Source organism: Amyelois transitella, chromosome 13 (assembly GCF_032362555.1).
Source record: "Amyelois transitella isolate CPQ chromosome 13, ilAmyTran1.1, whole genome shotgun sequence".
NCBI lineage: Eukaryota > Metazoa > Arthropoda > Insecta > Lepidoptera > Pyralidae > Amyelois > Amyelois transitella.
The window spans coordinates 10,182,259-10,206,995 of NC_083516.1; the positions used below are offsets into that span (position 1 = coordinate 10,182,259).

Here is a 24,737-nt window from a genome sequence, read left to right on the forward strand (position 1 = left end):
AAGTTGTTCCCTATATGTGAGATTTTCATGACTCGCTTACATTCATAGAATTAATAATTTAGAATTGGCGCCGGGAATCACACGGCACCAATAAAAACAATCGTGGGAATTCACACTTTGTTGTGGTCACGGCTTTACAGAGCGGTCAAGTTAATGCTAAGTTATTCTAAATTATTCAGTGTCGGACTGTCGGCTTTGTCTGTCGTGTCAACCTTAAATAAACTTAAATAATATTCTAATTAATTTCATTCAAAGTCAAGTGTTTAAACTGTTTTATAATTAAATGTAATAATAAAAGACAGATTTTAACTTTAATTTCGTAAATAAAAAAATAAAAAATAGTCTTGATCGAATTGGTGTTTAGTGAGTTTTTACTAAGGAATGTTCAATAACGTACCTAAAAAATAATAACTTGACAAATAAAAAATTAAATAAATAGCCTTCCTACTTATTTTGTACAAAATCCTAACAAGAATATCTGCTAACCTCGATTCTTATAATGTGCACATCGCGTGTACATCAATAACTAGTTTTTTTGATCATAAAACAAAAAAGTTAAGTAACATCGCGTGATATGTTATTTTCCATACAAAAGTTTACTGACATAGTGACAATGTTTACAAGGTTATTTCTAGTGACAATTTCAGTGACCACCGTTTTATGCGGGCAGTGTTACTGGAACTCTACACCTTATAAATATTTTGGCGGCAAAACTTTGTATGATGACGTGAGAGGCGACATAAGAAATGTGACTGAATTACATGGTAAGTGACTGTTATTATACAAAGTACCTATACAAAGTTTCATTAAAAGATAGATACATTTAGATACAAAACTGGTATGTATTTTCAAAATATCTTACTCGTACCATATTTATTTTTGCAACAAAATCCTGAGATAGCCGTGTATTTACCGGCACCAATGAAAAAAGAATACGATCACTCCATTTCTTTCAAATGGGTGTCGTAAAAGGCAACTAAGGGACAGGCTCATGAACTTGGCATTCATCTTTTAGGCGTAGGCTAGCAACCTGTCACTATTCGACTCGCAATTCTATCATTTAGCGAAACAGCTGTAAGTGGCCTATCAGTCTCTTCAAGAGTGTTGGCTCTGTCTACCCCGCGAGGGATATAGACGTGATTTTATGTGTGTATGTAACACCTGACAGTTATGAATGTAAATAAAGCGAAACTAGTATGCATGTATCGTAGCAAGTGAATTATGGTCCAGCGAGTCGGAGGTCTCAAAAAAAACCAAAATTTAAAATACTAATTTATTAAAAGAATGAAATTACAAGTTATAATTACGACTAATTACAAGTAAGTGCATGGGTCGAAGTGTGAAGCCCAAGTGGCCGAGGCGTCCGGTCTCCGGGCGGGCGTCGAGGCTTGCACGTGCTGCTGCGTCGGCACTTTACTTCACTTGCGCAATTCATTGCATCGGTGCCGTGTGCAATGATGTGACAGGTCAGCGGTCTTCCTATAGGACAATCCCGTAACACCTCCACCCTTAGAAACGCAACTATTTTAGGTTCTTTAACGAAAATGTTGCGTTCGATATTCTGTTTGCAGGGCTTGGGATGCTGTATATAGTTGTGGATCTGGAAGTTTCTTCAGTCTTCGGGATATCGTCTGTGGTTCCAGGATTCTGTCTTCGGTTCATATATTTGCGGCTTAATATAACCGTAGCTGCGACTGCAGTGATGCTCAGCAATACATATAATGGTACTGTAGTGTGGTATAGGGATGCTGTATTCACTTCGTCCATTTCCATGGGTTTCTGGGATAAAACTCTATCTTGAATGTTCCGAAGCATCTTCAGGTCGATAGAATTAAGAGTTATCGCTGGCTGCGATGAGATGTGTAGGTCCGGGTTATCGGGGATGTTGAATATCTTGACGGGTTGTCCTTCGACGCGATCTTGAGAGTTGTAGATGGTGAAGTCATCTGTTTGAACTGAACACCGACGTGGAATAGTAATGAGATGGCTACGATGCAGAATTCGGTATTCATCTCGCTCACATGTAAATCGTACTTTGGTTGGCCGTGGAAGAGTTAGGATGTAATGTCTGTCATCCAACTTTTCTAGCGTCTCTCTTGTAAGATTGACGGTGATCTGCTGGCAGGAGTCGTCGATGGCCTGTCTGAAGATGAGTGTCTGGATACAGTCAGAATCCGATCTAATTTGCTGGTAAGTTGTTGGTTGACATAGGTATCGAGATTGTATCTTCGGGCATTCTGCCTCTATGTACATGTACTCTTTACCGTTGGTTGCTAGTAAAGGATGAGGGGGTATTAGGATTTGGTTATATTGGTTGGGTACTATAGGTAATTTATAAAGATCATAGGTTTCTGTTGAAAGTATTGGAAACTTGAAAACTATAACTATTTGTCTATTCATATAATATGAACCTGCCTGTATGATATTATAATAGTCTCTTAAATCTATATCTAATAATTGTTCGTTATTATATAATTCCTTAAGTTTTCTAATAATCTTACTTAAAATGTCGACTCTTAACATCGAGTGATGGACACTTGATGTACGAGTGAACGCCAATATATCTTCTATTCTGCGTAATTCGTTTGAGAGTTCATCTATATTATTGGTGACGATCGATAAGAACTGAGCTAACTTAGCGTATTTTATCAGATTGCTATTCTTATGGATCTCGTCGTCTAGAAGAATATTCAATGTATGGTTAAGTTTCTTTTGATTTTCTACTAGACTAACTAATACACTCGCATGATGAGCCATCCACTCCTTATTTAAGCTAACGTGGGTATTATAGTTACTAGCTAATTTCTTTTGATTGGTTTCAAGAGATTCAATGGCCTTATTATAGTTTATAGCGTCTGTATAATCTAAATTTCCTGTTATACTTTTTATCATAGACCCTAGACCATCTACGAGACCTCTTCGTAAACGATGGGGTTCTAGACTGTCCAGTTCGTATGTTGTTTTATTTAATTTGTTACTTAAGTAATCTACCTGGTGTTCAAATATTTGATAAGTATCATTAGGTAATCTAACTTTTAGTTCTACGATTTGGTGTTTAACAAGTTCAATATGTTTCTCAATGCTACTAAGCTCAATGTATTGTAGGAAGGAGTGGTCATGTGTTACTAGTCTAGTAGGTCCCAATTTGAAGGGCAAAAGTCCAGGTCCGTCTTCCAGGCTGTCAACTTGAACTTCTTGCGCTCGTGTCACGGTCAGAGTTAGGAGTAACCTGCAACAATTTTGCTGACTTGGGGATTCTTTTCAGTCTAACTTTTGCAATTGGGCCGCGCTTTTTAGAAGTATAGATATGGATCGGCAAATCCGCCAATACAGTATCTTGGGTATATCTTGGGGCTATCTTTTGCCTACTGGCTGAAGGGTTGGTTATAAAAACTTGTTGTTGGGGTTGGTATTCTATTTCCGGCTCGCGATTTTTATTTCGGTTCTCTATAATAGCCTCACGTTCAACGGTGGTAGAGTCATGTATTAGTTCGTACACTGTCTTCATTCGGTCTTTGTGTGTTTGTAGGTACTGTTGCATTAAGTGTCCAGTAACATCTATGTCTATGGGATCTCGGGGGTTAAAGTGGCCATTTATTAGATCATATGGTCTACACTTAGTAAAACTATGTACGGAACTATTGTAAGCTATGAGAGCATAAGGCATTAGATTAACAATGGGCTCTGTTTTTTGTTGGATACTAAGAATACGGAGATGTTCAAGAAGGGTAGAATGGAATCGTTCTATGTTGCCATTATCACTAGGTGTATGGGCCAAGGTCTTGTGGTGTGTTATTTTATGTAATCTTACGAACTCTGAAAACATTTGGTTATTAAACTCTGGTCCCTGGTCGGTGACTATTGTTAAGGGAAGTCCATGATGGGTACAGAATGTTAGGAGCCCTTGTAGGATGCTGAGTGCTGTACCATCCCTAAGGATGTATGCCTGTGCATATTTCGAGAAAACGTCAATGAAAGTTAGATATTTCTCGTTTTGGGCAGTGAAAAGATCCATATGGACTACTTCGAAGGGCTTAGACACAGGTGGGACAAGATTAAATTGTGGCTTAACGGGGTTTCTGTCATATTTAGCCTGCCCGCATATGGTACATTCTCCTATAAATTTTGCGATGTGTTCTTTCATCTTGGGCCAAAAGTAGCGATGAGAAAGGGACAAGAAACATTCATTTATACCACGATGGTTAGTTTTGCCATTGTGATAGTTGCTGATTATTTCTTGTTGCCTCAAGTACTGTTTGACATTCTCTATTTCACTTTTACAAAGTACAAGGTTCATAGCTGAATTTTTGAAATTATTTTGAATGATAGGTATGATTGAATACATCGCAAGTGGGGGGTTTAACAACATACCAGTCTTAACTTTAGGATTTACATATTCTTTGACTGTATTAATAACTTCTTGTTCTAAATTTGATTCCGAAATCTGTACTGAAACTCGGGTATGTGTATCAAATGGTTTAGTTACGACAGGTCGCTTTTTTACGTCACCTACGATAGTTATGACGAGCTGTCGGTGAAATTTATTAAGGGGTTCATCGGTAATGGGGACTTCTAATATCGGGTTCTCCTCACTGGTATGTACCGTGGCTGTTGTGGAACCCTGTAATGTCTGTGGTTTTTCTGATGGATTACCTATTATGGACTGTAGGTCGTCTAACAATTGGTCTAATTCTTCATTGTGAATTTCTACCCTAGACAGTGCGTCGGCGTTCGTATTGCTTTTGCCTTTTTTGTATATGACACTGAAATCGTACTCGCTTAATTTCAGTTTCCATCTTGTAAGCCGAGAATTGGGTTCACGCAGACTCATTAGCCACTGGAGTGGTTTATGATCTGTTAACACCTTAAATTTTCTACCAAACAAGTATGGCCTGAAATACTTGGTGGCCCAAACTATGGCTAATAGCTCTTTCTCTATTGTGCTATAGTTGGTCTCACTGGTATTAAGAGTACGAGACGCGTAGGATATAGGTTTGTCGGAACCTATGGGCCCTTGAGATAATATGGCTCCGATTGCGAAGTTACTTGCGTCTGTAGTCAGTATGAATTCTTTTTCAAAGTCAGGGTATTTAAGTATGGGGTCATTTGTCAGTAAGCTTTTACATGTCTCAAAACACTTAACGTAAGCCGGATTATCAATTGATATTCTCTGACCTTTCTTAAGACAGTGGGTCATTGGCTTGGTTATACGGGCAAAATCTGGTATGAATTTTCGGTAGTAACCGAGGAGGCCTAAAAATTGTTTGATTTCCTTACTGGTTTTGGGGATTGGATATTTAACTATTGCGGATATTTTATCGGGATTTGGCTTGATACCGTCACGAGTTATGACGTGACCTAAATAGGCAGTCTCAAGCTTGAGGAACTCTGACTTGTCCATTTGTACTTTGAAGTTAGATTCCCTGAGTCTCTGAAAAACCTTTTCAAGGTTAAGGATGTGCTCTTGGAGAGAAGTACTAAAGACTATTATGTCGTCCAAGTATACCAGGCATATTTCATTTTGAAGGCCTCTAAGGACATTGTCCATCACTCTTTGAAAGGTTGATGGCGCATTTTTTAATCCCATCGGCATCCGAAGGAATTCAAAGTGCCCGTGCTCTACATTGAAGGCTGTTTTAGGTATATCTTGTGGATTCATTTCGCATTGATAAAATCCGGACGCCAAATCAAGTGTAGTGAAGTATTGACACTTTCCTAGCTTGTCAAGTACGTCATTGATGTTCGGTATAGGGTACTTGTCGTCAATAGTCTTTTCGTTTAGTTTACGAAAATCGACAACTAAACGCCATTTTTGTTTGCCGGATGCATCTAATTTCTTGGGAACTACCCAGATGGGGGAGCTCCATGCAGACTCCGAGGGCCTTATTATTCCCTGATCTAACATTTTTTGAATTTGATCACGGACTTCTTGTCTGTGTATAAAGGGATACCTGTGGCTTTTAGTGTAGATCGGTACCTCATCCGTGGTTTTAATAGAATGTTTAACTTGATTGGTGAATGTCAAGGCTTCACCATCAATATAAAATATATCTGAGTATTGTGAGCAAAGCTGTAGTAGGTTGGCTTTCTCTTCTGCGTTGAGGTGGTCTGTACGTAGACGCGACAGAACCTCTTGGGTTCGCTTAGACATGGGCTGCTGATCTATGCTAGCACTATCGACATTGAACAGTTCGGCATTCGCGGGTCTATCCAAAGATAATATAACATCGTGATCGGATGGGTTTTCAATTTCTATCACACCGCGATTGTTCTTAACTGAGGTTATACATTCATGAATTAGGCAGTTACACAATACTTGTTCCGGTATATAAGCATCACCGTCCCCTACATTGATAGGAAGTCTAAGTAACTTAGAAGATTTAGCTGGTATGATATCCTCGTAGAGGTTAACGTTGCGCGAGTTATACATTTTGATAGGGTTGGACGCGTTGCTAGTTACTATTATTAAGTCTTTAAGATCAAGTTTGGCTTCCCATTGGGTGAGCAAATCTAACCCTATTAATCCATCAAAGAACTCGTGAAAGTCATAAAGGAATAATGTAATGTCATTATCACAATTGAATTCTTGGAAACACGGTAAAGTTATAGAATGATCACTTTTAGAAGTACCGTGTATATTAGTTATTTGAAAGGGGTCATAATTCAATTGCACATGAGGGTAGTATTTCTTTGCTGCAATGGGACTAAGGAAAGATTGGTTTGCGCCAGTGTCCAATAGAAGTTTAAGAGGGGGATCAGTTATCTGCACATAGGGTAACTGTCGTTGTGTTTGCAGATTAACTTCTATTTTAACTTTTTTGTAAGGCTGGCTATCTGAAAATCCTCAGCTTGGCTAGACGATGGCTGGGGAAGGTTATCTGTCTGTCCATTATAAGTCACTTCCGATATACTCGGTCCTTGTCCAGTATACAGGTTTTCGTCAAAAACATTATAGTTAGTCCTGTCGTAGTCAATAGGTTCAACGTAGTTATAGTTATTATAGTCACTATAGTCTGGTTCGTAATACACGGGGTAGTAATTATAATCAGAATCATAAGCATAACACTCGTTCAGATTCACATCTCGAGATTTGAAATAATTTGTGGGAGGCGGATTGCCATGTTTGGTCCAGTCATGGCCACTAGGTGGTAAAACTCTTGGTGTAAAATGATTAACGCCGCTCATAGGGCGAGGACCGGCATTATTATTAAAATTTCGATTTGGTAATCTGAACATATTACTATTGGCATTATAATTTCGAGGTGGTGCTGCGAACATCTGTTGGGTGCGTGTAGGCATGCGAGGTGTAGTTTGATTGAGTTGGAATTGTGCATTAGGTTTAGGTTGATAATTATTAAAATTCTGACGAGGTGGAAATTGTGTCATAGGACCAAAGGTGAAAGGTTTAGGTATTTGAGGTAGTTGAGTTTGTGGCGATGGCGTTGGTGTCTGTACAGGTTTAGAGGCGGATGACCCTTGTAAGTTTTTAGGGAGTCCTTCATTACGTTGCTGTAAATACATAGTATTTAACTCCTCCTGAACAAACTCCAATGCTTTCTCCATGCTCTCTGGACGCATGCACCTTATACGAGATCCCAAAGGTTCTTTGAGTCCGCGAACAAAAGCCTGCATTGTCAATTTTTTATACAGGTCTCTCTTAGCAGTTACGGTCGTGGGGATGCTTTCGTGTAAGGTTACAAACGTCATTATAGTGCTAAACAATGTCTGACACCTATCGTAGAACTCTTGAGGAGAGCTATTACCTTGAACTTGCATAGCTAGATCGTTATACAAAGTGGTCTCATCTCTTTGGTCACTGAAATTATTAATAAGATGGTTTCTGATACCTAACCAATCGGATGGAATACCATTCGCATTTATAGTCAATGCGGCATTGCCCTTTATCTTGTTTAGTATGCCGTTAATCAAGAACAGATTGGTGAGGTGGTTATCCTCCGTCCAATAGGCTCCTACAATCTGATCGCATAATTGTATAAAGCGAGGCAGTGTATGAGGATTGCCATCAAAGTCAGGCGCCAATCGAAGGGCCTTAATTATAGTGTCAGGTTCAACATGCCCAGTGGACGGCTGTCCTAATGGTATTTGCTGCTGAGCCATTTCTACGCTATTACTATCTAAATCTAATGAATCTAAATCTCTATTACTATCAATAAAAGTGTCTCTAGCCTGCCTGGATGCAGAGCTATGAGGTAATTTACGAGGGTGAAAAATTTTGGAAGTTTACTACACTAGGAAATTAGGAAATAGGGAAAGCAACACCACGAATAAATTGTAGCGTACTTACAGTATCATGTCTCGATACCTGGTCCTTCTTGAGTGATATCGAAGATCGGATATCTCCTCCGCCCTCAGCTCGACGAGTAGAGATGAGTAGGTCAGCTCGACGAAGGTTCGAGAACCAGCTAGTCACGCGGGACTCGGGCTGAATTCCAGCGGAAATCTTGATCGCGATCGCGCACGCCTAGCTCGAGCCTACTACCAAGACTGCGCCAATTATGGTCCAGCGAGTCGGAGGTCTCAAAAAAAACCAAAATTTAAAATACTAATTTATTAAAAGAATGAAATTACAAGTTATAATTACGACTAATTACAAGTAAGTGCATGGGTCGAAGTGTGAAGCCCAAGTGGCCGAGGCGTCCGGTCTCCGGGCGGGCGTCGAGGCTTGCACGTGCTGCTGCGTCGGCACTTTACTTCACTTGCGCAATTCATTGCATCGGTGCCGTGTGCAATGATGTGACAGGTCAGCGGTCTTCCTATAGGACAATCCCGTAACAAGTGGAATACACTTACACCTAACAATGACGAACAAACATCGCGGTGTGACGTAAAGGTTTAGTCACACACGTCAAACAGGTCGGACGTTTTTCGTCACGCCCCGTCACCGGAATGAAAATCGCTAATACTTTGTTCTAAGTTTGTACTGGCTAGTTTTTGCATTATAACATATTCAAATTCAAATTTTTTATTCATTATGATAGGATACTTCATACCGCTTAATAATTGTCTAAACATATGGTTTAACAACATTGGTTGACGTAAAATAAATTACTTAAAACTAAGTTTACTGCCGCTTCCAAGGCGTCAGTGCAGAAGAAGCGGTAACAAACTGCACTGCAGCATTTTCTTCGACAACTTCACAATATCAATTAAACTAAGAATAGAATGTGGACGTATGAGGTGGACATATGATATACATACATATGCATAATCACGTCTATATTCTCTTGCGGGGTAGACAGAGCCAACAACAGTCTTGAAAATACTGATAGGCCACGTTCAGCTGTTTGGCTTAATGATAGAATTGAGATTGACAGGTTGCTAGACCATCGCCTACAAGAAGATCCCAAATTTATAAGCCTATCCCTTAGTCGCATTATCCTACTAATATTATAAATGCGAAAGTTTGTATGTCAGTATGGATGTTTGTTACTCTTTCACGCAAGAACTACTGAACCGATTACGATAAAATTTGGTACGTAGGTAGCTGAAGACCCAGAATAAAATATAGGCTACTTTTTATCCCGGAGTGCCCGCGGGATTGATAGGGTTTCCATGCGGACGAAGTCGCGGGTGGCCTCTAGTTAAAATATATTTATACACACAAAAAAGGAAGTATGCAGAGATCGTGGCAAGTGGAAAGAGGCAGGCGTGATTTTATGTATGTATGTAGGTATGTTATACACACTAGTCTCTCTCTTGGTAAAGGGTCAGGTCAAGAGTACCCGCAACCGATTAGCTTGCATGAAGAGAGTTATAAATGTGGATGAAGCGAAGGAAGTATGCAGAGATCGTGGCAAGTGGAAAGATGTAGTCTCTGCTAACCCCTCCGGGAAAAAGGCGTGATTTTATGTATGTATGTATGTATGGGGCCTCTGTGGCGCAGCGGTACCCTTTTCTGTGACATCGGAGGTCCCGGGTTCGAATCCCGGCCAGGGCATGATGAGAAAAGAACTTTTTCTGATTAGCCTGGGTCTTGGATGTTTATCTATATAAGTATTTATTATAAAATATAATATCGTTGAGTTAGTATCTCGTAACACAAGTCTCGAACTTACTTCGAGGCTAACTCAATCAGTGTAATTTGTCCCATATATATTTATATTAATGTAGTCTCTCTTTCTCTGTCATCTCTCATCTCTGCTCAGTGTTTCGGGGCCCGGGGTCCACTTTCTGACATCTCTTTCTCCACTTGGTCCGGTTTTCGGCGTCCTCAGATTTCAGTCCATTGGCTCACATGTCATTTATTCACACTAGTATGTCAATTTAATTATTGATTTAAGAAAATATACGTATTTACGTTGCTTGGCGACGAGTGGATCAGTGCCCTTGCGGTCGTTGTCCACAAGATGGACAAATAATAATTATAAATCACTAGAAGCCGCCCGCAACTTCGTCCGCATGGAAACCCTATCAATCCCGCGGGAACTCCGGGATAAAAAGTAGCCTGTGTGTTATTGTGCGTCTTCAGCTACCTACATACCAAATTTCATCGTAATCGGTTCAGTAGTTTTTGTTTGATAGAGTAACAAACATCCATACTGACATCCTAACATACTCACAAACTTTCGCATTTATTAGTAGGGTTCTGTTCAAACAGTATACTTAAAAGTTTTTCAAATACCTACGGATGTCATAACAATATACACACATACATTATAGTGAAATCCATATCCCTTGCGGGGTAGACTCATCGCCTACAAGAGGAATCCCATGTATATATTATTATTATTTATTTATTTACGACAAAAATACAACGGTATATATATAGTCTATCCCTTAGTCGTTTTAACAACATCTACTGGAAAGAGATGGAGTGGTTCAATTCTTTTTTATATTGTTGCCGGGAACCACACGGCATGAATGTAAGAATGTACGAATACATTTAATTATGACAAATAATAATAATTCATAGTTTAAATTTGGGGGAAATCCCGTTAGATGAAAATGAGTTATCATATTCCTCATGTCACCTTTTGTGATCATGTTATCTATATGACCTCTTGCAATTGTTATTTTTTTTTTAATATTATAATACATACGTACCCACATGCGGGGTAGATGTCCCGCAAGGAATATAGACGTGATTATGTCTAGTACGGAAAAGACGTGATAGAATTGAGATTCAAATAGTGACAGTTTGCTAACCCATCGCCTAAAAAAGAATCCCAATTTTGTAAACCTATCCCTTAGTCACCTTTTACGACATTCATGGGAAAGAGATGGCGTGGTCCAATTCTTTTTTTTATTGGTACTGGGAACCACACGGCAATATTTTAATATGCACCTATATGGACAAATCACACAGATTATCTACGCCCCGTGAATTGGAGACGTGTTATAGAAAACCTGAATATTAGCTATGTCTACCCCGTAAAGGATAAAAACGTGATATGTGTATATTTTTAATTTCTAGGGTGTCAACCGATCAGTCTCTGGCTGCTTTCTCGGCACGGCTCCCGGAATCCTGGCGAGGCTAACATCAGACACATTAAAGACGCAATGAGAATAAGAGATGATATTTTGACGAGTCATTCTCAAGGGAGAGGGGAGTTATGTGATCAGGTAAGATACCGTTTTGGGTTAGAAAGAGTGTCAAGATTTATATACATAAGTAAGTAAAGTGCCGTGTGGTTCCCGGCACCAATACAAGAAAGAATAGGACCACTCCATCTCTTTCCAATGGATGTCGAAAAAGGCGACTAAGGGATAGGCTTATAAAATTGCGATCCATTTTTTAGGCGATGGGCTAGCAACCTGTCACTATTTGGATCTCAATTCCATCATTAAGCCGAGCAGCTGAACGTGGCCATTCGGTCTTTTCGGGACTATTGGCTCTGTCTACCCTTTATTGTTCACTAAAGGAGTAACTACAATACAAATATAAAACATTAGTACAGTACAAAGGCGGGCTTATCCCTAACTGGGATCTCTTCCAGCCAACCTGACAATAAGAGGATCACATACATACATATTGTTACGTCTATATTCCTTGCGGAGGAGACAGAGCCAACAGTCTTGGTATGACTGAAAGGCCATTTATGTGGCTAAATGATGGAAATGAAATTCAAATTGTAACAGGTTACAAGCCCAACGCCTAAAAGTACAATCCCATGTTTATAAGTCTATCCCTTAGACGCCTTTTACGACATTGAATAAAAAATCAAAGAGGACCACCCTATGGTCCTATTCTTTCTTCTATTGGTGCCGGGAACCACACGGCACATAAATATATTTAAAATAAAAAAAAAAAACAGAATATTGGAGGTGATTGGATACTTATATTGAATACTTTTTCATACAATTTTTTTTATATTATTAGACGTATACTCATCAACTTAGTTTTTGACCAACTCATCTCCTCTTTTTCAACTTTAAAATTGTTACATTAAAAATGATATTCTTATATCTCCAGGATATAGCCGATTTGGAAGCGTGGAGATGGAATGATACAATAGATGCTACACCTTACTTCCTCACCTCCAGGGGTTACAGGGAATTGAGAGAAATGGCTGGAAGAATCAATGACACCTTCTATACTCTATTGAAGAACCTTCCAGTACATTACATCAGATCTACAGATGAACAAAGAACTATTGAGAGTGCTAAGGGTTTCCTTAGCGGATTGGATACCAGATTGGGTTATAAAATACTTGAACCCTTGGAGAAGGACAAAGATTTAATTTTATTGGTAAGTTCTTATTGTATTAATACTTATTTTATTCATATTACTTATCTTGGTCTTTCATTCATTCGTTCACTTCTAACAATTGGTGTTTTGAGAAGTCTATAACTGCCTATTTCTTGAACGATTTAAGTAAGCAACTCACTAAAAATAATTTCATGACTCACACAAGTGATGGAATGATTTTTATTATGCAAAAACGAATACCGTATCTAAAACTATAATTATGCAGAAAATTAGTCTTATGTTATGCGTGATTATGGTCTTATATTATGCAAGACTAATTTTCTGTCATCCACACGATAAGCAAGATATTGTAAAATATTTTTTAATGTAGACAATGTGCAAGAGGAAGATAATTGTAAATTGACGTCCGGTGATAATGCTGCAGTGTAGTTCGTTCCGCCGGTTCTTCTACACATGCGCTTTGGAAGGGCTGGTAAGATATAATTAGATTTAAGTAATGTGACGTCAATATGTGATACCTCGTATCCAATTTCAAAAAAGAATGTATTCTATTGAAAAAAGAAATGATTCGGATCTTTTTTCTAATGTTTCAGCCTTACAAGAACTGTGAGGTTCATTTAAAAGAAGCATGGAACGGCCCAAGAAGACAACTTGAGTTGAACAAATATTTTGATAGTAGCGATTTTAAACAGGTAAGAACGTTAATCATAACTCACTCATTAATAAAGTCACTGCACCTTTAATGACAGTTTCATCCTTAGAAGAAGTGAGTTATTTCAATTGGACATAACTTGTGAGGAGAATTTAACTGTAAGTGAAAGTAAAAAGAATTTATTCAAAGAACACCATAACAAATAGACAAAAAAGGAAACAAAAATATGTACAAAAATAAACATGTAGTATGGTGCTCCTGAAGGGGTACCCCCTCAGCATAATGCTGGCTGTAAACAAAATGCTTCACAGCCAACGCTGATCTTCCGGGGGTTCCCGGGTAGGCATCACGGACATACGTAAAATGAAAACAAAAAAAAAGGAAATCTATACATATAATAAAACAGTAAAAATATTTTGTCTGTACATTAAGTATTTTTGACTGAAATGGATAGAGGGACACTTAGAATGAATGAATGAAAGCAAAAGTATTGTTTTTGAATTTCTTGTCTGTCTGTCTGTCTGTACGTATGATCACGATTATCTCCGAAAGTACTGAACTGATTTACTTAAAACTTTCACCAATTGCTTTGTTTTAACTCAGAAAAACATTTAAAGTTTGTTTAATCAAAATCGGTTCACTAAAAAAAAGTTATCGACATTTGAATGAACACAAGGCATTACAAAATTTAAAATTTAAAGTCATTTATCATTGTTAGACAGCATTATACCTATAACATATAAATATAAGTGAAAATCAGTCAACTCGTTTACGCGGACGAAGTCGCGGGCAACAGCTAGTGTAAAAATATATGTATAATATACAAATAATACAACTGTAAAACGTGATGAATTTGAACCCATTGCCTCGAAATCCTTAGACAAACAAAGCATATAGGTACGCTAAAACCTCTAATCTTCAGCTTTCAGACAATCTCCAAAAACGGACAGGTCTTCGAGAACCCGTGTCAACATCGAACATATCTGGACTTTACGACCTCTGTAGATTCCATCGGTCCTTCTCGGAGACTGCCCGGTCGCCCTGGTGCGCACTCTTCTCTAAAGAAGATCTCGAAGTGCTGGAATACACAGAAGATATACGCCACTACTTCAGGTATTAAGAAAGAGACAAAGTTGTTTGCCAACTTTCTCTGATTGGCCTGGGTCCTAATCTTTTTCTTATTGGTGCCGGGAACCACACGGCACAGGAGGAACAGTTGCAATAAAATGATGATTTTTTTACAGGAGTGGCTACGGCTTGCATTTTAACATCAAACTTGGGGAATTAGCCTTAGAGGATATGCTTCAAAAGTTCAATGCCGCTGTTTTTGATTCCCAACCTTCATTCACCGCGTATATCTCACACGACAGCCTGATGGATATGGTCTTCAGTGCATTAGGCTTGTTCCGTGATGAGGAAGGTGTTTCCGCTGCGAAAAGGGACCCGATGAGGAAGTGGAGAAGTAGCTTTAATACACCTTTCGCTGCTAACATATTAGCCGTTTTGTACAGGTAAGTTTAAAAAGCGATAGATACATTTTTTATCACTTCATACATACATACATACGTCTATATCCTTTGCGGGGTAGACAGAGCCAACAGTCTTGAAAATACTGATAGGCCACGTACACGTTGCTGTTTGGCTTACTGATAGAATTTAGATTCATATAAAGTGACAGGTTGATAGCCCGTCGCCTTAAAGAAGAATCCCAAGTTAATAAACCAATCCCTTAGTCGTATTTAACGACAAGCCCGTCGGCTTAACGAAGAATCCCAAATTTAGAAGCCAATCCCTTAGTCGCCTTTTACGACATCCATGGAAATGTTTCAGTCACTGCTTGTTTTTGTTGGATAATCAGTCTTATTTGTGCGTTTGTCTTATTTCCCATAGATGCATTGACCTGGAAAACACCAACCACTACAAGGTGCAATTCTTTGTAAATGAGAGACCAGTGAATGTCTGCGAGGAGCTGGCCTGTTCATGGTCCGAATACCAGGATAAATTCAGACCATTCCTGAACAGCAGCCTTAATTTTTGTACAATAAAATGAATGAACACACATCCAATGACGTGTATTCTTTACGGGCTAGACGAACAAACAAACTCGAAATGCGGCTGCGATGCATTAAATAAATGTAAACACTGACAGACTAACAAAATTTACACCATCAGCTTTCATTTTTGTACAATTGATTTAATATGGACTTTAAAATAACTGAAACATTTTAATTTTATGGGCATTTAATGTATTTTAAAAATACTTGATAATACTGAAATAATTACAAATAGCTCACACTGTGACATTTTCTGAGCGAAAAACTTTTTGGTACATTTATAATTGTTTATATTTTGTGTTCTTTGCATGGTGTACCAAATAAACAAATATTTCGTTCAAATATATGTAGTTACTACATATGCTTGATATTTATTTACAAAACGATACTTATGTTAATAATTATTTCTTGCTAATACTTAAGTAACATAAAATTTTACATCAACAATCATCTACTTACTACATCAGTCATAAAATTCACACAATTGTCTCCAAATAAAATACATATTTCAAACATCAAAATAAACTATTAAATTCTGAATAATATTAAAACAATAGAAACTGTACTTGAAACTGCATTATTTATATTAAGTGAACACTCTTAAGCTGTAATACAAGATTTTCAAGTTGTAAAAATGTCATAAAACTGAGAATCTAATAAATGTGACTTTTAAAGCGAAACGTTGATGGCACAATGGATTGGACGTCTTCATTCATCTACCATTCTATATAACTCTTATATTATTCCAATACTTACAAAAAAACGTTACTCAACAATAATTCATATTGACCATCATCTAAACATAGTTATTAAAACAATCTGAGCTATCGCTGTCATCAGACTAAGTCCTGCCAATGCCGCTCCTCCATCCAAGTCGGGACCCCGGTAATCCAGACTGCAGAAACTCAGGTCCGTATCACTGAAAGAGGAGTACCGTTCCTGGAACTCCTGCCAGGTGCAACCTTCGAAGGGACAGAGGTCACTGACCTTCTCGTTCACGAAGAATTGGACCCGATGCGTCTGTGAACCGGATTCTTGACATCTGTGATCGAAGGAATGCTCGAATTTAATCTTATGAACACACCATTTATGAAAATTTAGTGCCGTGTGGTTCCCGGCACCAAAGGGAAAAGAATAGGACCCCTCCATCTCTTTCCCATGGATGTCGTAAAAGGCGACTAAGGGATAGGCTTATAAACTTGGGTTTCTTCTTGTAGGCGATGGGCTAGCAACGTGTCACAATTTGAATGTCAATTCTATTATTTGGCGAAACAGCTAGCCTGTCAGTTTTTTCGATTATAACTTTAAACATACTATTAACTAGAACAAGACTAGACTAATCTAGTTCTGAAGGCTAGCCGTTGCCTAAAAATTATCTCAACAAAGAATTTGCAAGATAATTTTCCTGTTACAAGATTCGCGCAAAAAATCTTTATACACAGTTAAGACAGTCGATTAGAAGAACGATTTATCGAGCCATAAATCATTTACATATCTACATCTGATAAAAAAATACCTGTGTATTAATAAGCGGAAGAGATAAGTGAATTCTATTATCAACACGCCCATTTTTATAATAGAAAGATATTACCCGTTACGGGTACCACACGGCACTAATAAAAAAAAGAATAGGATCGAGTGGTCATGGGTAAGAGATGGAGTCATCTCTTTCCCATGGATATTGTAAAAGGCGACTAAGGGATAGGCTTATAAACTTGGGATTCATTTTGACATCGGGCTAGCAACCTTTCACTGTTTGAATCTTAATTCTATTATCATGCCAAACAGCTGAACGAGGCCTATCAGTCTTTACAAGACTGTTGGCTCCGTCTACTCCGCAAGGGATATAAACATGATTTTATGTATGTATGTATGTAAATATGAACATGATATAAAAAGCCAGATTGCCAATAAACATGACTCAGTATATTTTGGAATTATCATTAAGTCATATCTCAATCTGAGATTGAATGCGATATATAAAAAACTAAAGATTACAACATGACAAAGTTTTTATGTTAAATTACAAATCGCCTATCAATACCTTTGTATCTACATATTATCTAAAAACCCACGCACCGTATTGATGCTACCGATATTCAGATGTAGTGGATGATAAGTGAATTTTGAATGAACTATGGACGGGTAATACGAACATATAGTCACGTCTATATCCCTTGCGGGGTAGACAGAGCCAACAGTCTTGTGAAGACTGAAGTGCCACGTTCAGCTGTTTGGCTTAATGATAGAATTGAGATTTATATAGTGACAAGTTGCTAGTCCATCACCTAAAAGAAGAATCCCAAGTTAATAAGCTTTAGTCGCCTTTTACGACATCCATGGGAAAAAGCTAGAGTGGTCCTATTAATATGAAGAAATATTTGAGCTCTAAATCAGCATACAGTCAAAGCCACTGATAAATCAGTTATCCCTAAAACTCTTCATATTCTCTTCATTCTTCTTTGATGACATATCTCAAGACCATTAAGATTATTTTACCTCACAAAATGAATGAACAGATTGAAAAAAAAACAAAATACCAACCTGTTCAACACGGCAACGATATTGACGGAGAAGCAAGCAATATTGCTAGTCTGCCACTTCCTATTGGGGTTCCTGTAATTCCCTTCTAGGACGAAGTCATCTTTGTACAGCCCCAAAGCGCAGTAAGCCATCTCGAGCATAGTATCGTGCGTGAAGTAGGAGACCCAAGAGAGACCAGTTCCGTTGACGACGGCCGCGAAATTGTCGTAAAGATTCTTGACGACAGTGCTTCCGAGATTGACGTTCACCTGAAAAGGGAAAAAATAAGTGAGTTCGAAATTGGCTACATGATATTCAAATTCAAAATTACATACATACATATGATCACGTCTATATCCCTAGCGGGGCAGACAGAGCCACCAGTCTTGAAATGAATGTTAGGCCACACTCAGCTGTTTGGCTTAGTGATAGAATTGAGATTCAAATAGTGACAGGTTGCTAGCCCATCGCCTAAAAGAGGAATCCCAAGTTTATAAGCCTATCCCCTAGTCGCCTATTACGACATCCGTGGGAAATAGATGGAGTGGTCCCATTCTTTTTTTTAACGGTGCCGGTAACCACACGGCACCACAATTCAAAATTTGTATTCATTATTATAGAATACTTCTTATCGCTTAAATCGCTTAATAATTGTCAAATTTTTGGTTTCACAACATTGGTTGACGTCAAATAAATTACTTAAAACTGCAATAATTTACTAAAATAAATTACTTTAAAAAGCAATAAACTTTTATTGCCAAATCTAAAAATTTAATGCTTTTTTAAGAATGTGAAAATAATTTCTTAAAATGCAACACCATTTCTTACAATCTAGCTCATCACAAAGTTGATGTACAACATTCAAAATAGATATGATCACGTCTTTATCCATTGCGGGGTAGACAGAGCCAAACGTCACGAAAAGACTGATACGTTCCACGTTCAGCTGTATAGTTTAATGATAGAGTTGAGATCCAAATAGTGACAGGTTGCTAGCCCATCGCTTCAAAGAAGAATCCCAAGCTTATAAGCCTATCCCTCAGTTGCCTTTTACTACATCTATGAGAACCACTTAAATGCTACCTTTTAAATATAACAATTTTTAAATGACTATTATAATTTTAATTGAAGGCATTATTACAAAGACAATATATTTCCATTCACCCAAAAACAAAATTATAGGGACAATAAACCTTATTTCAACTTACCCAAGACCCATATCCATTCCTATAGTAATGCCTGACATCGTCTCTGTATTCTAAGACGACCAGATCCTCATTGGTGAAGGCGGCACACCAAGGAGACTGCAGGGTTTCAGTCCAGGAACGGTAAAACCGGCAGATCTCGTAGATGGAGTATATATCTTCGGCAGATAATTGAGTGGTGATCCCTAGACGTGCTTGAACTCTGTTCTGGACCTAAAATGTGGATTTGGAACAAATTATATTTGCCATTCAGTCGACTGTTGGCTCTGTCTACCCCGCAAGGGATATAGACGTGACCATATGTGTGTATGTATGCATATTTGCCATTAACAGTTTATAGTATCAAGTTGGTTAGTTATTTATTAAGCGGGGAAATCCTGAGTCAGCGTTGCTGTTATTTATTTACTTAAAACTTTATTGCACAAAAAGAAATGTACAAAACGCGAACTTAATGCCATTTGGCATTGTCTCGTACCAGCAGACCAAATAGAAAGTTTTTAAGTAAACAGAAAAAGTTTAATGCTTCAACACATACAAAATACATATACATCCATAAAATATCAAATTAGAATGATCTATTATTGATCTGCCGAAGCCGAGCGACTAGGAGCTCTCCTAATCATTTCAGGAAGAGCATTCCAGAGCCTTTTATCTGAGTTTTAAAACATAAGCGGCTTAAAACTCATCAAGACAGAAAGGTAGGAAGATAAACGTATTCTGCTGAAGATAATATGGAAAGAAATTTATCTTCAGAAACATATACTAATACATTTGAGATTACAACTTAGTGACATAAAAAAATTAATGAAATCTGCAAGCTTATCTTAGAAAACTATACACTGATTGAATATTGCCACTCACCGCCAAGTATTCATTTGTACTCAAATAAGCATCTATTTGATCTTGGAGCTCTTGGCTGGTCTTTACATCTTGTTGGTATTTGTCACAATTTTCATACGGCTGTAACAAAAAATCCATTTCTCAATAACGAATAACTTTAATCACAAAATTATGGGGAAGTTATTTCATAATTTCCAATGTTACAACCTACTTGATTTGTTGAGTATGAATTGAAGATGACAGTTAACAAGGTGCAACTATTTTGCTAAAGACAAATATTGTTTAAACATTCCCAAAACATGTCTAAGCATGTATAGCACCACATCTAACTTTAAAGCTATCATTAGGAACTGGTATGCAATCGGGAATACTCCATGATGCTAGTAAAGATATTGCTACAAAATCGAATTACCGCTTTCTCTTCGGCATTTGTCAAGACCAAGAAATTAGATTGAATCATCAAAAGTTTCACAAAACCTTACCCTTATCAAATCATCGCGTTCAAAAGGTCCATCAACAGTCAACGTCAGATTACTATCCTCAGTGAGTCCATGAACGAAGGCCATAGAACTGGTGACAGTTCTCTGTTCATTTGTTGTTCTCAGATAAAACGTATCTTCAGACCCCTGCAGTAGGTGAGGGTATCTTTCTCGAAGTCTCTTGGCAATGTTGTAAAGTTCCTCGTATCCAGTGCCCGTGAGGAAGGACGCTGATGTCTCCAGAGTTTCATTCCAAGACCATCTTCGGAAATTTTCGATGTCCTAAAAATGTTTGCACGTATAGTGAAATGGCAAAATTTAATGAGTGCAGGAATGAATATTTTCAAGTTCTAAGAACCGGTTCGTCACACCTTCTGTTTTGTACATAGTTCTTTTTTGGAAGCCATATTGATTATGTTGAGCCGCGTGGTTCCCGGCACCAATACAAAAAAGAAAAGGACCACTCCATATCTTACCTATGGATGTCGTAAAAGGCGACTAAGATATAAACTTATGGACTTGGCATTCTACTTCTGGGCGATGGGCTAGCAACCTGTCACTATTTGAATTTCAATTCTATCATAAGTCAAACAGTTGAACGTGGTCTATCAGTCTTTTCAAGATCGTTGGCTCTATCTATCTCGCAAGGGGTACACACGTGATTATATGTATGTATGTATATAATTTGATAAAAATTTAAGGATTTTTTTATCTGTGTTCACCAGAATATCTATTTCTCATAATTAGCTACAGATAGTTGAATTAAGTATTAATCTTTTCTTTTAATAACAACCTTATGTCAAGTTTTAAAAAAAGTAAAAAAAACCTTCCATACCTGGGCACACAATTGACCTCTTCCAGCTTCGTAGCTCTGTATTATTTCATCCTTGAGGCCGGCAATAACCTTGATGCTTTCAGTGACGCTGGAGCCAGGGTTACGGTTTCCGTGTCTGTTTAGAGTCCAAATGCTGACGGCTTGACAATCTGAAACAAATACAGAACATGTTAGAATTTACAGGACTTTACATACATACATACATACATAAAATCACGCCTCTTTCCCGGAGGGTTAGGCAGAGACTATCTCTTTCCACTTGCCGCGATCTCTGCATACTTCCTTCGCTTCATCCACATTCATAAATAGAAAACATGTTGGAATTTACAAAATTTTATAGGAAGTCGTCTATACTAATATTATAAAGCTGAAGTCTAGTCGTCTTGATTCGTTTTATCTAACCCATAGGTTAAAAAGTTTAACGATGTCAGTAGAGTATTTATTTATACTTTCCCCCTTTAATATCTCCTCCTGTTTGTGTAAAGAAAAGACCAAAGCACCAACAACGATTATTCCAAAACCCTTTTTTTGGACCTTGACATACAGGCAGGAGGAAACCTGAACATTCAGGCAAATGGATATGTAACCATGATCGATCCTATGCGGGTAAGGTTCCCCTGCAAAGGTTGCGGAAGTCAGACGGGAGTCGCTTCGTGTAAAAACCTGACTCACCCGATCCAGGATCCATGGTCAAAGGCATAACCCGGATACCTCTCCAGAATGGTGAGGATAAATAAATAATAAATAAATATATACGGGACAAATTACACAGATTGAGTTAGCCTCGAAGTAAGTTCGAAACTTGTGTTTCGAGATACTAACTCAACGATACTATATTTTATAATAAATACGTATATAGATAAACATCCAAGACCCAGGCCAATCAGAGAAAGTTCGTTTCTCATCATACTCTGGCCGGGATTCGAACCCGGAACCTCCGGTGACACAGACAAGCGCACTACCGCTGCGCCACAGAGGCCGTCAGGATGCGGCCGGGACTAAAGGCCAGGTGGAAAAAAATATGTTTGACTAGCTGCGCCCGCGACTTCGTCCGCGTGGAATAGTTACTTTGGGCATCATTGAAGCCCTTAAGGAGGAATAATTTTCACTATTTTTTTTTCACATTTTCCATTATTTCTTCGCTCCTAACAGATGCAGAGTGATGAAAAATAGCCTAAAGCCTTCCTCGATAAATGGTCTACTAAACACAAAAAGAGTTTTTCAATTCGAACCAGTAATTCCTGAGATTAGCACGTTTAAACAAACAAACAAACAAACTCTTCAGCTTTATAATATTAGTAAAGATAAACTTACTGTTTGGCAGCTCATGATCCCTGATGTCCCCACGAACAGTATCATAAGGTGTTTTCGTTGAATACAATTGAAATGGACATTCGGCGTTCCAATAGCAGGCCCTATCACATAGGACCGCATTTAGTATGGATAGTATAACAAAAAATGCGCGTGAGATCATTGCGACTTACCAACTAACTTACTCTGTACGCATAACGGTTATTTTTTGAGTATTTATAGCGTTTTTTTTATTATCATTTTTTTTTCTATATCCGCATTTTATTGGTAGAGGCGTGTCCACAATAAAACTTAAATATTTTTGAATTTTTATTATTTAGTGGTTTTACATCGAATATTCAAAAACTAAAGCATTTCTAAATAGAAAGTACATACAACACATATCATTTGCGGGGAAGTCACGTCTATATCATTTGCGGGGAAGGCAGAGCCAGCAGTCCTGAAATACCAACAGGCCACGTTCAACTGTAAGGCTTAATGATAGAATTGGTGGTGTGGTTCCCGGCACCAATATAAAAAGGAATAGGACCGCTTCATCTCTTTCTCATGGATGTCGTAAAACGCGACTAAGGGATAGGCTTACAAACTTGGGATTCTTTTTTTAGGCGATGAGCTAGGAACCTGTCACTATTTGAATCTCTGTCTACCCCACAAGGGATATAGACGTGAACATATGTATGTATGTATGATTATTTTGGTAAGTGAGATTATTGTCCCCAATACCGCACGGTGTACGTTGATGTAAATGTTGCTTTAGTCATATAATTTAATCCCAAAATACCGGAAACCACTTATGTAATTTACATTACCAACTCTTACATTATTTATTTGACGAAATGTTCGTATTGAAGTCATCAGTTTTACATTCATTCATATTTTTTAATGTAGACAATTCGATAATGCGCATTCGTCCACGATTTAGATTTAAAAGATCTATATTTGTAAATTGACGTCCGGCGAAAATGCTGCAGTGTAGTTCGTTCCGCCGTTTCTTCTACACATGCGCTTTGGAAGCGGTAGTAGTTATAATAAGATTTAAGTGCTGTGACGTCAATAAATGATACCTCGTAGGATCTGATTTTGAAAATAAATCTATTCTATCAACCATGAATCTCAATTGTATCACTAAGCCAAACAGCTGAGCATGGCCTATCAGTCTTTTCAAGACTGTTAGCTCTGTCTACCCAAGGGATATAGACGTGACCATACGTATGTATGTACACACGCCCTTATAATATTCCTACTGTAAGCGTTAAATCTAGATTACAATCTGACGTCATGGTCACACCTCCGCTACATGACTCTCATTATCATTTCGGTGGTCAGATCAGACGAGCCCACTTACAGATACCATTTATATTTACTAGCTTATGCCTGCGACTTTGTCCGCTCGTCTATTTACAATTTTACATAAAGTCTTTTTGAGACAGTTGGCCCTGTCTATGTCTAAAGAATAAAGACGTGATGATATGTACGTATGCAAATCTTGGATGTTATTTTTATTGGTATATTTTTTTCTCTCATTGTGTATGTTCGGATTCTGGGTGGTGTTTTGAAGTGATGTTCCAAAACAATCTCAATTCTATCATTAAGCCAAACAGCTGAACGTGGCCTATCAGTCTTTTCAAGACTGTTGGCTCTGTCTACCCCGTAAGGGATAAAGACGTGATCATATGTATGTATGTATGTTCCAAAGCCCGGTAACGACTTGACCTGATCAGGTTACATTACCTCACTACGCACGTACATCACGCCTCTTTCCTGGAGGGGTAGGCAGACTACTACCACCCCACCTCAGGCAGAGACCTTCAGTTGGCCACGATAACTGCTGTGATTTGAAATACCCTCCCCGCATCTCTCTCTTTCTCTCCCGATAGATACAAGTTGGGGATTTATGAGGCAAGAGTGAATAAGCATTATTTGAGTTTGCGTTCATCACCTTAGGCCTCATCTTGCTTACCACAAGGCTTAAATACATACATACATATGGTCACGTCTATATGTATGTATGGCGATTAAGGGATAGGCTTACAAACTTGGGATTCTATTTTTAGGCTAGCTACAACCTGTCACTCTTTGATTGAATCTCAATTCTATCATTAAGCGAAACAGCTGAACGTGGCCTATCAGTATTTTCAAGACTGTTGGCTCTGTCTTCCTTGGAAGGA

At 38.1% G+C, this 24,737-nt stretch overlaps 2 protein-coding genes across 2 annotated transcripts; one reads left to right on the plus strand and one right to left on the minus strand.

Annotated features, from left to right (window-relative positions):
- The first annotated feature begins 351 nt into the window (after positions 1–351).
- On the plus strand, positions 352–15,372 carry LOC106138031 (multiple inositol polyphosphate phosphatase 1-like). Its single transcript, XM_013339011.2, has 7 exons — positions 352–764; positions 11,435–11,583; positions 12,434–12,709; positions 13,264–13,362; positions 14,245–14,435; positions 14,567–14,833; positions 15,213–15,372. The coding sequence occupies exons 1-7, from the start codon at positions 575–577 to the stop codon at positions 15,370–15,372; spliced, it is 1,332 nt and encodes a 443-aa protein (XP_013194465.1). The 5' UTR covers positions 352–574.
- A 296-nt stretch (positions 15,373–15,668) lies between these two features.
- LOC106138030 (multiple inositol polyphosphate phosphatase 1) lies at positions 15,669–22,744 on the minus strand. Its single transcript, XM_013339010.2, has 7 exons — positions 22,573–22,744; positions 21,259–21,407; positions 20,427–20,705; positions 19,966–20,064; positions 19,108–19,317; positions 17,921–18,168; positions 15,669–16,418 (listed from the first exon to the last, which is right to left on the minus strand). Exons 1-7 carry the CDS (start codon positions 22,730–22,732, stop codon positions 16,169–16,171), a joined length of 1,395 nt encoding a protein of 464 aa, XP_013194464.1. The 5' UTR covers positions 22,733–22,744; the 3' UTR covers positions 15,669–16,168.
- Between the last annotated feature and the right edge of the window lie 1,993 nt (positions 22,745–24,737).

Excerpts from the sequence above, each read along its gene's own strand:
- LOC106138030 (XM_013339010.2), bottom strand. The coding sequence starts at position 22,732 with ATGATCTCACGCGCATTTTTTGTTATACTATCCATACTAAATGCGGTC. Across the intron at positions 19,318-19,965 it reads GTACAAATGAATACTTGGCG|GTCCAGAACAGAGTTCAAGC; the intron begins GTGAGTGGCAAT and ends TCCACATTTTAG. Across the intron at positions 16,419-17,920 it reads ATCGTTGCCGTGTTGAACAG|ATGTCAAGAATCCGGTTCAC; the intron begins GTTGGTATTTTG and ends CTTCGATCACAG.
- LOC106138031 (XM_013339011.2), top strand. The coding sequence starts at position 575 with ATGTTATTTTCCATACAAAAGTTTACTGACATAGTGACAATGTTTACA. Across the intron at positions 11,584-12,433 it reads GAGGGGAGTTATGTGATCAG|GATATAGCCGATTTGGAAGC; the intron begins GTAAGATACCGT and ends TTATATCTCCAG. Across the intron at positions 14,436-14,566 it reads GATATACGCCACTACTTCAG|GAGTGGCTACGGCTTGCATT; the intron begins GTATTAAGAAAG and ends ATTTTTTTACAG.